Below are 16,994 nucleotides of genomic sequence, written 5' to 3'. Positions count from 1 at the left end.
GTCTGTACTATGTTGTTATAGCAGCTCAAATACACACACACACACACACACACACAATCCAGAAATTTGAAATCCAAAATGCTCCAAAATCTGAAACTTTTTGAGCACCAGGACACCACAAGTGGAAAATACTACAGATAAGTACTTAACACAAACTTTATTTTATGCACAAAATTATTTAAAATATTGCATGAACGAGCCAGGCACAGTGGCTCCTGCCTGTAATCCCAGCACTTTGGGAGGTTGAGGCAGGTGAATCACTTGAGGTCAGGAGTTTGAGACCAGCCTGGTCAACATGGCAAAACCCCATCACTTCTTAAAAAATACAAAAATTAGCCAGGCCTGATGGTGCCCACCTGTAATCCCAGCTACTTAGAGACTGAGGCACAAGAACCCACAAGGCAGAGGTTGCAGTGAGCCGAGATTGCACCACTGCACTCCAGCCTGGGCAACAGAGCAAGACTCGGGCCAGGTGCGGTGGCTCACGCCTGTAATCCCAGCACTTTGGGAGGCCGAGGGGGACAGATCACGAGGTCAGGAGATTGAAACCATCCTGGCTAACACAGGGAAACCCCATCTCTACTAAAAATACAAAAAATTTGCCAGGCGTGGTGGCACACACCTGTAATCTCACCTACTCAGGAGGCTGAGGCAAGAGAATCACTTGAACCCAGGAGGCAGATGTTGCAGTGAGTCAAGATGGCACCACTGCACTCCAGCCTGGGTGACAGAGTGAGACTCAGTCTCAAAAAAAGAAAAAACAAAATAGAACGAGACTCTGTCTCAAATATATATATATATATATATATATATAAATACATATGTATGTATGTGTGTATATATGTATATTTGAGACAGTCTCACTCTATATATAGCATGAAATATTTATATATATATATATATTGCATGGAATCTCTGTCCCTCTCCCCTCCCTCCCTCTTAGGACCTCATTTGAATCTCTTACTGCAAGCTGACTTTTATTAAAATGACCTTTGTATGAGTCTTCTCCTCCATAGATTGGAAGCCCCTATCAAACAAAACCATGTCTTACTAATTTTTTGCATTGAATATAAGGTACTCAATACTTGTTTGCAAATATAATTTATTTTTAAATTTCTGTCTTTCAAAGTTCCCAAATTAAACATAATTGGGAGAATTTTTTCTGCCATTTCTTTCTTGACACTTTCTATGCTTTCTCTGTAGGTGCTACTCTTGCCTTGCGGACTAAATTTTCAGCCAGCCAGTTTTGGGATGACTGCAGAAAATACAACATCACTGTCATTCAGTATATCGGTGAACTGCTTCGGTATTTATGCAACACACCACAGGTAACACTGCCTCCGTTGTACTATCATTTTGAAATGGGTAAGATGGAAATTCAAGTCACTTTGGGTTGTGCTAGGCTTTAGCTGACTTGCATATATCAGTTTTGAGTTTAGTATACAATTATCATGATAAAGTACTTGGCACTATACCTACCATATAGAGGGGACTTAGTAGGTGGGAGTTCATATTATTATGATGATGACGATTATTTCCTGACTTTTTACTTGTTTTCACATCTTATCCCCCACCTAGCATATCCTGCATTTCCCTCTCTGCTTACTAAAAGCCATTGTCAAAGCCCAGTTCAAATGATACCTCATACATTAAACCTATTTGGGTCACTCCAACAAAAGTCATTACTCTTCTCCCCTACGTCATTTTATTTCTACCCTCTGTGGCCCTTGTCACATAGCAGGAGTTCGCGTTCATGCCTCCCATCCTTCCTTGGCTATAATATCTTGGATGGCTGGAACCACATCTTGTCTCCTTGTTTTCTGTTATACCAAAAACATACAGGAAACTTTTACTTAATATTGTTTAATAAATAAATCCCTGTGTGACTTTGAAACCAACCAGCCAAGTCTGTCACCAAGCTGGGAACAGAGGCCCCAGGGCATCTCCAACGGCCTTGGATCTGCCCTGTTTGCAGATGTTCAGCTCTCGATAGGGTTGTTCTCAAGAGCTCTTCCTGCCCAGTCCCTCAACTCTCATCAGAGATCTGGTATCAGATAGGATTTATCAACGGTGGCACTGCTGACACTTTGGGCTTTTAATTCTTTGCTGCACGGACTTATTCCGTGAATTGTAGAGTGTTTAGCACCCTTTGAACTTTGCCCACGAGATGCCAGTAGTAACCTCCCCACCTGCCCAGGTTGTGATCATCAAAATGTCTCCAGATACTGCCAAATGTCCCTTGGCAGGCAAATGCTACCCTAGTTGAGAACCACTGGGCAAGACAATGCAGTAAACTCGCCAGATTCTAATCCCCTTCACCAGATTCTAGTTCCTTTAATCTACTCAGTCAACTTAACCTTAATGGATCACTAAGTTGATCAATTACTATTGATAAACACCTATCGTGCTCACCTTACATACCAGCCGCTATGTGACGCAGAAAGAAGTGTCGGATGCTCTTCCCCCAGGTCTCTCTCACCTTGCTTTACTCAGTATCTGCCCAGATGTTACCTCATTAGGAGAGAGGCCTCTCCTGCTAATAATCAAACATATCACCTGCCCCTCACTGTCCCGCTTGTCACTGCATTTCATGGCACCTGTCACTCCTGACATAGTGAAGGTTTATGTGATTATTGTTTGCCTCCCCCCAGTTAAATGAAAGTCGCATATGAGCAGGGGCTCTGTCCACTACCAGATCCACAGCACCGAGATCTGTAAATGACACATCATAGGCATCAACAGATTTTGCAGACTGAACCTCTTAAATCCTTGATCCCGAAAAACGTATAGTTGAGTTGAGGGAGCCAAAATGTTTGGGGTTAGCACATATTATTCTGATTTTTTGGCATATTCAATAGATTCTGGAGGATCATCATTAGCAGTGAGTTGGGTTAGGGCATTTTCCACAGCAGTTTCTGTTAATGTCATTATCGAATTTTTTTCACATTAATATTCCACGTGGCCCTCAAGATAGCATGTCTCTCCATTAACATCCAGAAATCCATATGGGGCCCTTCTGCTGGGCTTTTCTTCTCTACCTTAAAGATACCCCCTTGTCAGTTAGAAATCTCCTGGGAGTGTGTGTTGTTTCTATACGTTCTAATGGGAGCTTCCTTTCGACTGGAGGAAAATAAATATGTTTGTGTGTAGCTGTTTTAAGGCTCACACATATCCACATACACACATGCACACATACACACACACATGCATACACTCTCCCAGTTTTTCTCTTACTGTTGTCTCGAATACTGGAAAACAAAGACAATTTGATTGGGGTTTTATGACTTCAAAATGTACTATGATTTAATGCATAATCTCGAATGACCCCTGGACTTCCTATTTGCCAGTGCTTCCCCACCCCTGAGTTCTGTTTGTCTGGAAAATACTTATAAAAAGTATAATAAAAGATCAAAGTTATCTCAAAAAAAAAAAAAAAACTTCAGTTAAAGATTTTTTTTTAAATCACAGGTCATCAGTCCAGGCGCGGTGGCTCACGACTCTAATCCCAACACTTTGGGGGGCCGAGGCGGGCAGATCATTCAAGGTCAGGAGTTCGAGACCAGCCTGGCCAACATAGAGAAACCTAGTCTCTACTAAAAATACAAAACTTAGCAGGGTTTGTTGGCACGCGCCTGTAATCCCAACTGCTCGGGAGGCTGAAGCAAGAGAGTCGCTTGAAGCGGGAGGCAGATGTTGCCGTGAGCCAAGATTGTGCCACTGCACTCCAGCCTGGGTGACAGAACAAGACCCTATCTCAAAAAAAAAAAAAAAAGAAAGGAAAAGAAAAGAAAAGAAAAAAGAAAGAAAATAATCATAGGTCATTAGACAAGCAGGAGATCTATGCAAAATTTTTTTTTAATTTAATCATAGGTCATCATAGGAAGTAGGAAGTCCAGTTTCTGCTTCCTGGACTTTCCTGGAAAGATTATATCACAAAGACTTTGCAAAAAATAAAAATAAAAAAGACTTGGATAAAAACTAGAATGAATGGGGGAAGGGCCTAGATCAACGTAATCAGGAACTTCCTAACCCTTAGAGCTGCCTAGAATACGCTGTTGCTGGAGGGACTAACCCCACCAATGACTCCCAAGCACTGGATGCCAGGGAGGCAACCTCTGCCTTAGCAGAGCAGCTAAACCAAGTGACACCCATCCACAGACATACATGGCTCAGCTCATCAGGAGAATCTGGGGCCAGTGCTGGGAGGTGGAAGCCACTGCGCTTCTCTGCCCTCTTCTCAACCATATTCAGTAGCTTCTCTGGTAGAGCAGGGGGCTATGGAGAATGTTCCCAGCCACACTCAGTGGTTCAGATTTGGCTCGAGATACTTAAAGTAGTGCTGAGAGCAAGTACTCTGGAGTTAGTCGGCCTGAATCCTGACTCTACCTTTGGAGCAGGATAGTTAACCTCTCTAAATCTCAGCTTCCCATCAGCCGACAAGGAGGTAATAGTACCTACCTCACATGAGGTCTACAAAGACAACGTGAGATGATATATGTAAACCACGTAGTAGCTGGAACTTAGTAAATGCTCAACACATGTTGCCATTATTATCATTATCATTTTCCATGCCTAACAGTGTGTCGCTCATAATAGGCATCCCATACATATTTGTTGAATGAATCAATGAAAATTCTGCCCACTTACACAAAGGAACAAATAAGGGAAAACATTCTACTTAATCACCTTCGTCTGAGGTTGAGTAGGGGATTAGATAGCAATGCTGTTGACCTAAGTGATTTTTAAAATATTATAGTGAATATTTTCTATCTATTTTGCCATCTTCCCACATTGTTTTTGGGCCTTTCCTTTCAGAGCGCCTGTTTGTAATGAAAGGCCATTCTGATTCATTTCTTGCAGTGTATGGTTGTCACCTCCCATTCGGTTTGTGTAGTTGCCTAAAAACCATGTCATCTAGGGAAAGTTATTTACTGGAACATGATATTGCTAAAGCTCAGTGTTTCTTTCCTCCAATTACAGACTGAAGCTACAGCAAGGGGTCTCAGTGAGGCTTTATGCCACCTGCTGGAGTGTGGGAGGAGGAAGACAGAAAGGGAACCAAAAAAGAGTTCCAGGGGCCACACATAGAAGCATGATATTTGGAAGGAGAAATAATATTGACCAAAACCCTGAAAAAGCTGAATAGACTCAACTTACCTCTAGTGTTGTCTGCATCCCCCCAAAATTGGATAACCTCTGTAGTCCCTTCTAGCCTAAAATTTCTGTCTCTGCATCAGCTTCATTCTGTTCAAAAAAGAGAATGGATGGATGTGTTGCAGCACAGAGTGGAGAGTGGCCAGTATGACTGGGGCCCAAGACAGAGGGAGGCCAAAAGAAAGAGGGAAGGGGAGCAGAATCAGGAAGGTTCGCCAGGGAAAGTGGGCTTTGAAGAATACAGAGAAGTTCTGCAGGCAGGCAAGAAAAGAAGGGTTTCTGGCCAGCAGGAAAATCACGTGAGCAGTGAGATGAAGGACCCAGCACACGGGACTGCAAGCAGTCTGGCAGGAGGTGAAGCTGAAGGGCTGGGTCAGGTGGCAAGGGCTTTACTCTGCTGAGACTCAAATGTGAACATGACAAGCCATGACTAAAGGGCCTTACATGGAAGAGTGATGTGGGAGATGGCATTTTTAGACAGTCCTTTTGGCTATGGTGGGAGAATACACAGAAGGACGAAGGGCCTCTTGTGTAAAGCAAACAGGTGGAAACTTGTCCAGGCAGAAGTGTAACATATTAATTACAGGGACTCTGGAGTTTTCCTAAGGTGATAAAGAGCTTCTGCCCTTTCACCTCTTGGAAGTCACCCCAAAACAAGGAGATGAGAAAAACACACAAAAACACCATCATCTCAGAAACTAAGAGACATTGCAACCGTGAACTACATAGTATAGGAAGCTAAAAGATAACAGTGACTGACATAATAGGCTGAGAAGGGTGAAACTTAAGAGGCAAATCCCAATAAGAAGGTTGTTGCCTTCCTGAAAGCTGAGAAATTGCAGGTGCTGAATACAGCTGAAGGTGGGATGAAGTGTCAGGCTTAAAACAGGGGGGTTATTTGAAAATCTGTGTAAGAAGTAAAATACAGAGGACAGGGGATCAAGGCGAACGCGAGGCAGGACTAGATTGTGGCTCCAGACAGAGCAGCATGCGGAGGCTCGCATTGTGAATTTTAGCTCCAGATTGACTGCAAGAACTAACCAGCAATCCTGAGAGGACCCACAGACCCTCTGAAAGAAGTGGACTGCTCCTAGAGGACCCGGGAGACACCCGAAATACTGTGATCGCCCCAACTGTGGAAGTGGGAAAAGGAGACCCTCATCTCCTGAACACACACTGGAGAAGCTGAAGGTCTGTTTGCAGGAGAAGTTCCCAACTTTACCTGGAGCTGAGTCAAGAGCCAAACTGAGCAAAATACAGAGGTAGAGGAAGCTGTAGAAAGGCCCTGGGAGCTTGCTGGGTCCCCTAGCAGGGCATTCCTTCCTGGCACCACAGGGATCCATCAGGAGGGTGGACAGAGGAGCAGGGGGTAAAACTGCACAGGGAGAAGGAATTCTCTAGCTGAACTTTGTGACAATTTGAATGGGGCAAGAAGACTCCTGGCCAGAACTCCAGGGAGGGTGCGAATCTGGCTTGCAGACCCCACAGGTGGGGAAGAACTAAAGCCTTTGCTTTAACAGCTGGGAGGCAGAAAGCGTTGGGCAAGTTTTCAAGCCTGACTCGCCCTCCACCTGGAGACAGACTCGGGGCTGTTGTGGGGTCACGGTGGGAGTAAGACCAGCCCTTCAGGTTGCCTGGAAGCTGGATGAGGCCTGTGACTGCCACTTTTCCCCCACTTCCCTGACAACCTGCATGACTCAGCAGAGACAGCCATAATCCTCTTAGGTACACAACTCCAGTGACCTGGGAATCTCGCCCCATCCCCCACAGCAGCCACAGCAAGACCAGCCCAAGGAGAGTCTGAGATCAGACAGGCATAGCCCTGCCCCCACCCGATGGTACTTCCCTATCTACCTTGGTAGCAGAGGACAAAAAACATATAATCCTAGGAATTTTAGGGCCCTGCCCACTGCCAGTGCCTCTCTACACTACTGCAGCTGATGCTTTCTGGAAAGTACCACCTCCTGGCAGGAGACCAGCCAGCACAAAACAGGGCATTAAACCACCAAAGCTAAGGACCCCCATGGAGTCATTGCATCCTCTGCCACCTCCACTGGAACAGGTGCTGGTATCCATGGCTGAGAGACCCATAGATAGTTCACATCACAGGACTGTGCAGATAACCCCCAGTACCAGCCCGGAGCCGAGTAGACTTGCTGGGTGGCTAGACCCAGAAGAGAGACAACAATCACTGCAGTTTAGCTCACAGGAACCACATCAGTAGGAAAAGAGGGAGAGTACTACATCAAAGGAATACCCCATGGGACAAAATTCTGAACAACACCCTTTAGCCCTAGACCTTCCATCTGACGGAGCCTACCCAAATGAGAAGGAATCAGAAAACCAGCCCTGGTAATATGACAAACCAAGGCTCGTCAACATCCCCAAAAGATCACACTAGTTCACCAGCAATGAATCCAAACCAAGAAGAAATCCCTGATTTGCCTGAAAAAAATTCAGGAGGTTAATTATTAAGCTAATCAGGGAGGAACCAGAGAAATACGAAGCCCAATGCAAGGAAATCCAAAAAATTTTACAAGAGTGAAGGGAGAAATATTCAAGGAAATAGATAGCTTAAAGAAAACAGCAAGCAAAAATTCAGGAAACTTTGGACACACTTTTAGAAATGCGAAATGCTCTGGAAATCTTGGCAATAGAATTGAACAAGTAGAAGAAAGAAATTCAGAGCTCAAAGACAAGGTCTTTGAATTAACCCAATAAATAAAGACAAAGAAAAAATAATAAGGAAATATGAACAAAGCCTCCAAGAAGTCTGGGATTAAATGACCAAACCTAAGAATACTTGATGTTCCTGAGTAAGAAGACAATTCTAAACACTTGAAAAACATATTTGGGTGAATAATTGAGGAAAACTTTCCAGTCTTGCTAGACCTAGACATACAAATACAAGAAGCACAAAGAACACCTGGGAAATTAATCACAAAAAGATCTTTGCCTAGGCACATTGTCATCAGGTTATCCAATGTTAAGACCAAGGAAAGAATCTTAAGAGCTGTGAGACAGAAGCACCAGGTAAGCTATAAAGGAAAACCTATTAGATTAATGCTGATTTATCAGCAGAAACCCTACAAGCTAGAAGGGTTTGGGGCCCTATCTTCAGCCACCTCAAACAAAACAAGTGTCAGCCAAGAATTTTGTATCCAGCAGAACTAAGCATCATATATGAAGGAAAGATATAGTCGTTTTCAGACAAACAAATGCTGAGAGAATTCGCCATTACCAAGCCACCACTATAAGACATGCTAAAAGGAGCTCTAAATCTTGAAACAAATCCTGGAAACACATCATAACACAACCTCTTTAAAGCATAAATCACACAAGACCTATAAAACAAAAATACAAGTTAAAAAGCAAACAAAAAACAAAAAAGCAAAAGTTCACAGGCAACAAAGAGCATGATGAAAGGAACAGTACCTCACATTTCAATACTAACATTGAATGTAAATGGCCTAAATGCCCCACTTAAAAGATACAGAACTGCAGAATGGCTAAGAACTCACCAACCAACTGCTGCCTTCAGGAGACTCAGCACATAAGGACTTACATAAACTTAAAGTAAAGGAGTAGAAAAAGGCATTTCATGCAAAAGGACATGAAAAGTGTGCAGGGGAAGCTATTCTTATATCAGACAAAACAAACTTTAAAGCAACAGCGGTTAAAAGAGACAAAGAGGGACAGTACAGAATGGTAAAAGGCCTTGTCCAACAGGAAAATATCACAATCCTAAACATATATGCACCCAGCACTGGAGCTCCCAAATTTATAGAACAATTACTAATAGACCTAAGAAATGAGATAGACAGCAATACAATAATAGTGGGGGACTTCAGTATTCCACTGACAACACTGGACAGGTCATCAAGACAGAAAGTCAACAAAGAAACAATGGATTTAAACTATACGTTGGAACAAATGGACTTAACAGATATATACAGAACATTTCATCCAACAGCAACAGAACACACATTCTATTCAACAGCACATAACTTTCTAACTTTCACCAAGATAGATCATATGGTAGCCCATAAAACGAACTTCAATAAATTTAAGAAAATTGAAATTATATCAAGCACTCTCTCAGACCACAGTGGAATAAAACTGGAAATTAACTCCTAAGAAGCCTTCAAAACCATGCAAATACAGGGAAATTAAATAACCTGCTCCTGAATGAGCATTGGGTCAAAAACACAAGACGGAAATGAAAAAATTCTTCAAACTGAACGACAATAATGACACAACCTATTAAAACCTCTGGGATACAACAAAGGCGGTGCTAAGAGGAATGTTCATAGCCCTAAACACCTGTAACAAAAACACTGGAAGAACACAGACAATCTAAGGTCACACCTCAAGGAATTAGAGAAACAAGAACAAACGAAACCCAAACCCAGCAGAAGAAAGGAAATAACCAAGATCAGAGCAGAACTAAATGAAATTGAAACAAACAAACAAACAAAATACAAAAGATAAATGAAACAAAAAAACTGGTTCTTTGAAAAGATAAAATTGATAGACCATTAGTAAGATTAACCAAGAAAAGAAAAGAAAAAAATCCAAATAACCTCACTAAGAAACAAAACAGGAGATATTACAACTAACACCACTGAAATACAAAAGATAATTCAAGGCTACTGTGAACACTTTTATGCACATAAAATAGAAAATCTAGAAGAGATGGATACATTCCTGGAAAAATACAACCCTCCTGGCTTAAATCAGGAATAATTAGATAACCTGGAAAAGGCCAATAACAAGCAGCACGATTGAAATGGTAATTTAAAAATTACCGACAAAAAAAAGTCCAGGACCAGATGGCTTCACAGCAGTATTCTACCAGACATTCAAAGAAAAATTGGTACCAATTATTTTGACACTATTCCACAAGATAAAGAAGGAACGCTCCCTAATTCATTCCATGGATCCAGAATCACCCCAGCACCAAAACCAGAAAGGATGTAACCAAAAAAGAAAACTACAGACCAATATCCTTGATGAACACAGATGCTAAAATCTTTAACAGATACTAGCTAGCCAAATCTAACAACATATCAAAAAGATAATCCACCATGATCAAGTGGGTTTCATGCCGGGGATGCAGGGATGGTTTCACATATACAAGTCAATAAATGTGATACACCACATAAACAAAATGTAAAACAAAAATCACATGATCATCTCAATAGATGCAGAAAAAGCATTCAACAAAATTCAGCATCTCTTTGTGATTAAAACTCTCAGCAAAATCGGCATACAAGGGACATACCTTAATGTAATAAAACCCATCTATGATAAACCCACTGCCAACAAAATACTGAATGGGGAAAAGTTGAAAGCATTCCCCCTGAGAACTGGAACAAGACAAGGATGCCCACTCTCATCACTCCTCTTTAACATAGTACTGGAAGTCCTAGCCAGACCAATCAGAGAGGAGTAAGAAATACAGGGCATCCAAATCAGTGAAGAGGAAGTCAAACTGTCACTGCTTGCTGATGATATGATCATTTTCCTTGAAAACTCTAAGGACTTCTCTAGAAAGCTCCTAGGACTGATAAAGTAATTCAGCATAGTTTCCAGACACAAAATTAATGTACACAAATCAGTAGCTCTTCTAAACACCAACAGCGACCAAGCAGAGAATCAAATCAAGAACTCAACCCCTTTTACAATAGCTGCAAAAAAAATAAAATACCTAAGAATATACCTAACTCAAGGAGTCAAAAGGCCTCTACATAAAACTACAAAACACTACTGAAAGTAATCATAAACTACACAAACAAATGGAAACATATCCCATGCTCATGGCTGAGTAGAATCAATATTGTGAAAATGATCATATTGCCAAAAACAATCTACAAATTCAATGCAATCCCATCAAAATACCATCATCATCCTTCATAGAATTAGAAAAAAAATTCTAAAATTCATATGGAACCAAAAAAAGAGCCCGCACAGCCAAAGCAAGACTAAGCAAAAAGAACAAATCTGGAGGCATTACATTACCCCACTTCAAACTATACTATAAGGCCATAGTCACCAAAACAGCATGGTACTGGTATAAAAACAGGCATGTAAACCATTGCCACAGAATAGAGAACCTAGCAATAAAGCTGAATACTTACAGTCAACTGATCTTTGGCAAAGTAAACAAAATCATAAAGGGGACCAAGGACACCCTATTCAACAAATGGTGCTGAGATAATTGCCAAGCCATGTGTAGAAGAATAAAACTGGATTCTCATCTCTCACCTTATACAAAAATCAACTCAAGATGGATTAAGAACTTAAACCTGACACCTGAAACTATAAAAATTATAGAATATAACATTGGAAAAACCCTTCTAGACATTGGCTTAGGCAAGGATTTCATGACCAAGAATCCAAAAGCAAATGCAATAAAAACAAAGATAAATAGTTAGGACCTAATTAAACTAAAGAACTTTTGCACAGCAAAAGGAACAGTCAGCAGAGTAAACAGACAACCCATGGAGTGGGAGAAAATCTTCACAATCTATATATCGGACAAAGGAATAATATCCAGAATCTACAACGAACTCAAATCAGTAAGAAAAAAACAAACAATCCCATCAAAAAGTGGGCTAAAAACATGAATAGACAGTTCTCAAAAGAAGATATACCAATGGCCAGTAAACATATGAAAAAATGCTCAACATCACTAATGATCAGGGAAATGCAAATCAAAACTGCAATGTGATACCACCTTACTCCTTCAAGAATGGCCATCATCAAAAAATCAAAAAACTGTAGATGCTGGCATGGATGCAGTGAACAGGGGACACTTCTACACTACTGGTGGGAATGTAAACTAGTACAGCCACTATGGAAAACAGCATGGAGATTCCTTAAATAACTAAAAGTAGGTCTACCATTTGATCCAGCAATCCCACTTACTGAGTATCTACCCAGAGGAAAGGAAGTCATTATTCAAAAAAGATACTTGTACATGCATTTTTATAGCAGCACAATTCACATATATACGATGGAATACTACGCAGCCATAAAAAGGAATGAATTAACAGCATTTACAGTGACCTGGATAAGATTGGAGACAATTACTCTAAGTGAAGTAACTCAGGAATGGAAAACCAAACATCGTATGTTCTTACTGATATGTGGGAGCTAAGCTATGAGGACACAAAGGCATGAGAATGATACAATGAATTTTGGGGACTTGGGGGAAGAGCAGGAGGGGGACGAGGGATAAAAGACTACAAATCTGGTGCAGTGTATACTGCTTGGGTGATGAGTGCACCAAAATCTCACAAATCACCACTGAAGAACTTACTTATATAACCAAATATCACCTGTACCCCAAATAACTTATGGAAAAATAAAAATAAATAAATAGAATCTGTGTAGGAAGTAGCTGGACCTGCTATTCCCCTCTCCCACTGTGTGGGACACAGGAGGATTTTTCTCTGGAGAGCTAATGAAGCTGTGACTGAAGGACCCCAAGAACAGAGGAGAGCAGGGATGAGGCACTGAAAACAGAGATTAAGAAAATATCTGCATACTAACCAGGGAGACCCTCCCCAGCTCCTTTCCCCTGCACAGATATTGGAACTCCAGTAGCCAGTTTATGCTTGCAGGGAGGATATTGAAGGAGTGTAATTCTTAGGAAGAACTAAACTTTCCCAGAAAAGACATTGGACATGGGCTTATTGCCTCATCAACCAGCAGTGCAGCCCACCTAGCAGTAGCTCCCTTGCCCCACCCCCACAGAACTGCCCAGTCATCTTTCTGTTGCCTTACTCTTAAATCTGAACAAACATGAAGAATCACCAAGCACCTGAGGAAAGCCTCCTACAGGAAGGATCATCAAAAGAAAAGAAGCATCAATTCAAAAAACAGAAGAGGCCAGGCACGGTGGCTCACGCCTGTAATACCAGCACTTTGGGAGGCTAAGGCAGGCAGATCACGAGGTCAGAAGTTAAAGACCAGCCTGGCCAACATGATGAAACCCCATCTCTACTAAAAATACAAAAATTAGCTGGGCACAGTCATGGGCGCCTGTAATCCCAGCTACTGGGGAGGCTGAGACAGGAGAATCATTTGAACCCGGGAGGCGGAGGTTGCATTGAGTGAAGATCGTGCCATTGTACTCCAGCCTGAGTGACAGGGCGAGACTCTGTTTCAAAAAAAAAAAGAAATGTTTTTAATGTGTCATTAATATCCTCAGAGAGACTGGAGAAGATATTGTATCCATAAAACAAGAATAGTGTACTGTTTTACAAGAAAAAAAGAATCAGACTTGAAAATTAAAATGATGTTTAAAAATCTTTAGTTCATAGAAAGGTTGGAAGATAAAGTTGAGAAATCTTACAGAAAGTTAAAAAGATAAATTGATGGGCATAAAGGGAGAGTAGATAGAAAAATTAGAGACTAATCAAAGAGGTCCCATATATATTTAATTGGAAATCAGGAAAAGAGAATAGAAAAAGTGGAGAGGAGGAAATGATCAAAGAAATAACACAGGAAAACATCCGAGAGCTGGACAGACTGGAAGGACCAATGGAGTACTCAATAAAATTAGTGGAGGAAAACGAAAGTGTGCCATGATGAAATTTAAGACTACCAAAAAAAGATAGTGAAAGTTTGACTTGTCAGTAGCAACACTGCAAGCTGAAAAACAAAGGAGTGGTGCATTCAAAATTCTAGATACAAATTATTGCCCATCTAGAATTCTGTATCCAGCCAAATCATCACTCAGGTATACAATATTCAGATATTCCAAGTCTCCACACAAAAAATAAATTAAATAAATAAAATAAACGTACTATGTACATACTCCCCTTTGGGAAGTTACTAAAGAAAATATTCCATCCAAACAGGAGAACGAAAAAACAGAGGAAAACACAGGATCCAGGAAAGAGAGACAAAGGGACCCCCCAGGCTTTGAAAATAACCAGTCCAGATTGGAGCAAAGGAGACGAAGAAGCATAATAGAAAATAGGAAATTCGATCAGCAGACAGATTTCACCATGAGGAAAATTTTAGAGGCTACTGGAGGATAAGGGGAAACTTACCAATAGAAACTAAGGAAATGAAGCAAATGGGCAGAAAGGCAATTAATTCCAGGAAAAATGAAAATTTGTTCATAGCATATTACTTGGCTCCTCAGTGTTGTATTATGGGCAGAATAATGTGAGCACTGAATATTGATTTAACCAAAAATTGTGATACTGGAAAAATGGAAGAGAGAATAGGAAAGAACTGAATCCTCATCTACCACAATAGGAAATCTGCAATTGATGAAACAAGAGAAAGAAGTGTACGCATTTAATTTAGAAATATGCAGATAGCAAGAAGCAGCTACAAGAGTTAAGTGTCTGCCTCTGGGTGGTAAACTGGGGGTAAAGGGGGGGGAACAGGTAGATGGCGTGAATACACCATTGTTCATTTAAGGGTCTTTCAGGACTATTTGATTCTTATCTTACACTATGTGTGTGGCACACGCTCTTTGTTGCTTTTTTTCCTTTTTTCTTTTTTTGGGGGGGAATGGGATTTATTGGTGGGCATGAGTAAGGAGGGGCAGCACAGTGGACGCCCCCTCAAGTGCAGGGCTTTAAAAAACATAAGGAAAAGATCTCTGAAGTCACATTGATTCAGATTTGAATCTCAGAGCAACCGTTTTACTACCTTTGTGATCCTGGGAAAATTATTTTAAGCTTTCTGAGTCTCCATTTCCTCAATTGTAATATGAGGCAAATACTTTTATTAGCTATCACCTTTCATAGGGTTCTTTAGAAACAGGTCAACTGCCTGACCCACGGAAAAACCCTCACTAGAAGCTTTCTGCCTGTTCTAATTACCTGGCACCCTTCATTCCTCTCTGGACATCTGACCTCTTGCTCTTCATCAGTTATTCAGTCCCAGTGTGGATTTAGTCCCCCAGGTGTGTTTGCATGTTCCACCTTAGCTCTAACGTGAAGAAGAAGTTTTTTTTGTTTGTTTGATGTATGTGTGAAACAATGTTGTCCAACAATAAACAGGAATTTTATTTTGCTGAGTTGTTCTAACAAAAAAAATAATAAGCTGGTGACCCTTGATCTAGAAATCAGTTCCTCTGAGGAGTGGCTTTGGTGATGGAGGAACACTGTTCCCCCTATGGGAAAGGAAAACTTGAGTCATACTCTTTCAGCCACTGGTGAGCAGAAGCTTAGGTGAGAACCAGACATCTTAGAAGGCTCCAGGATCTCCCATTTGTGCCCACAAACATTTCCAGCCTTAATCCTTTTTGCTGATGTAATAAGATTCTTCAGCTGGATGATGAAAACTGAGCCCATGGTGTTGTGATTATGAGCTCAGCTACCTGCCACTGGCAGGTGACAGCTGCACCTGTGAGGCTGGCTGGTCAGCTTCCCACACACCCAGGGTGTCTGCGGCCTCCTGCACCCTAAGCCCTGCCCTGACCCGGCCACTAGTTATTGAACAGGGAGTGAGGTTTCCTGGTAGAGATTATTTATTTTACTGCCAGGATTATGCTATATGCAAATCACAGGTCCAGGCACTGGGGATGACATAGAGATACATGTACATTTGGCCTCGAAGGAGTTTGCCATTTAATGAGGGAGATAGGTGATCACCATCCAATAGACAAGGAAATAAGTGAAGTGGGTAAGAGAAGGGCTGCTGGTGGGCTGCGTGTGGGATAAGTCAGACCTTGGGTCCACATGCAGGAATGCTGCTTTGGAGCTTCTCATGCAAGCCTGGAGCAGGTGAGCACCCAGCTCAGGTGATTTTCTTTAAGCAAAAGCAAGTCTTCAAACGTGTGATGTTTTATCCTTGGGACAGCAGTAGGAGTGGGTGGTCTCTGAATACTGACAGTCCTTATGGAGGAGGATAGTGCCTTGTGGGCAGGGTGACCCTACAATTCATTAGCCAGACAGGGACACTTGAGAGTGAAGGTAGTGAAAGATAACCAGCATTCCAGGACACGTATAGCCAGGGCTTGCCCTGGCAAACCAGACATACGATCTCCCGATTTACGGGAGCTTGGTAATTATAAAGCGGAGTAGAGTCAGTGACCTAGGGACCAGAAGAGAACAGATTCTGGCTGGGCACAGTGACTCATGCCTATAATTCCAACACTTTGGGGGGCCGAAGCAGGAGGATAGCTTGAGGCCAGAAGTTCAAGATGAGCCTGGGCAACATAGTGAGAACTTCATCTCTACAAAATTAATAAATAAATTAGCCGGGCATGGTAGCATGCACCTGTAGTCCCAACCACTCATGAGACTGAGGCAGGAGGATTGCAGGAGCCTTGGAGTTAAGGCTGCAGTACGCCATAATTGCACCAGCCAAGGCAACAGAGCAAGACCCTGTTTCAAAAAAATAAAAGAGAGCGAGAGAGAGAAAATAGATTCCTACTCAGTCTGAATGTCTAGGTCTCATGCAGGTTCAAAAGGCTTCTCAGGCAATTCTCCCAGACACCCTGGGTAAGAGCCACTGGCGGTGGAGGGCCCTGGTCTCTCTTGACACATTTCCCCCTCAGAATGACTGCTCAAGGGGTCCATTTTCACCAGTGACCAGCATCAGTCCGCCTCTCTGCTTAGGACTCCTCAAAGAGCTGCATATGTTCTGGCCAAACTACTTAAAGATTGAATGTATATTTTCTGCTTCCCTGGCCCCTTAGCTCCTCCTGCATGGAAACCGATTCAGAGTTTGTCTTGGTGTGGTTTTTAATTGCCATGCCAAAGTCCTGCCCCCTTATAGTTCTTTTCAGAGAGGAATTCTTATGCCAAAACCACTTCACAGTGATTTCACACTGTAGTAAATAATGTAGAAAATGCTCTAAGCAA

At 41.8% G+C, this 16,994-nt stretch overlaps 1 protein-coding gene across 1 annotated transcript in view; it reads left to right on the top strand.

Annotated features, from left to right (window-relative positions):
• The window catches only part of SLC27A2 (solute carrier family 27 member 2), a 53,642-nt gene that overhangs the window by 21,944 nt on the left and 14,704 nt on the right, over window positions 1-16,994 (top strand). The window contains exon 4 of the mRNA XM_033190149.1: window positions 1,204-1,328. Within this exon, the coding sequence (XP_033046040.1) occupies window positions 1,204-1,328 (125 nt within the window). The remainder of the gene's footprint in view (window positions 1-1,203; window positions 1,329-16,994) is intronic.

This window comes from Trachypithecus francoisi, unplaced genomic scaffold (genome assembly GCF_009764315.1).
Source record: "Trachypithecus francoisi isolate TF-2019V2 unplaced genomic scaffold, Tfra_2.0 Lachesis_group3, whole genome shotgun sequence".
NCBI lineage: Eukaryota > Metazoa > Chordata > Mammalia > Primates > Cercopithecidae > Trachypithecus > Trachypithecus francoisi.
The sequence above is the reverse complement of the archived record's forward strand: the minus strand, read 5'-3'. Positions and strand labels throughout refer to the sequence as shown.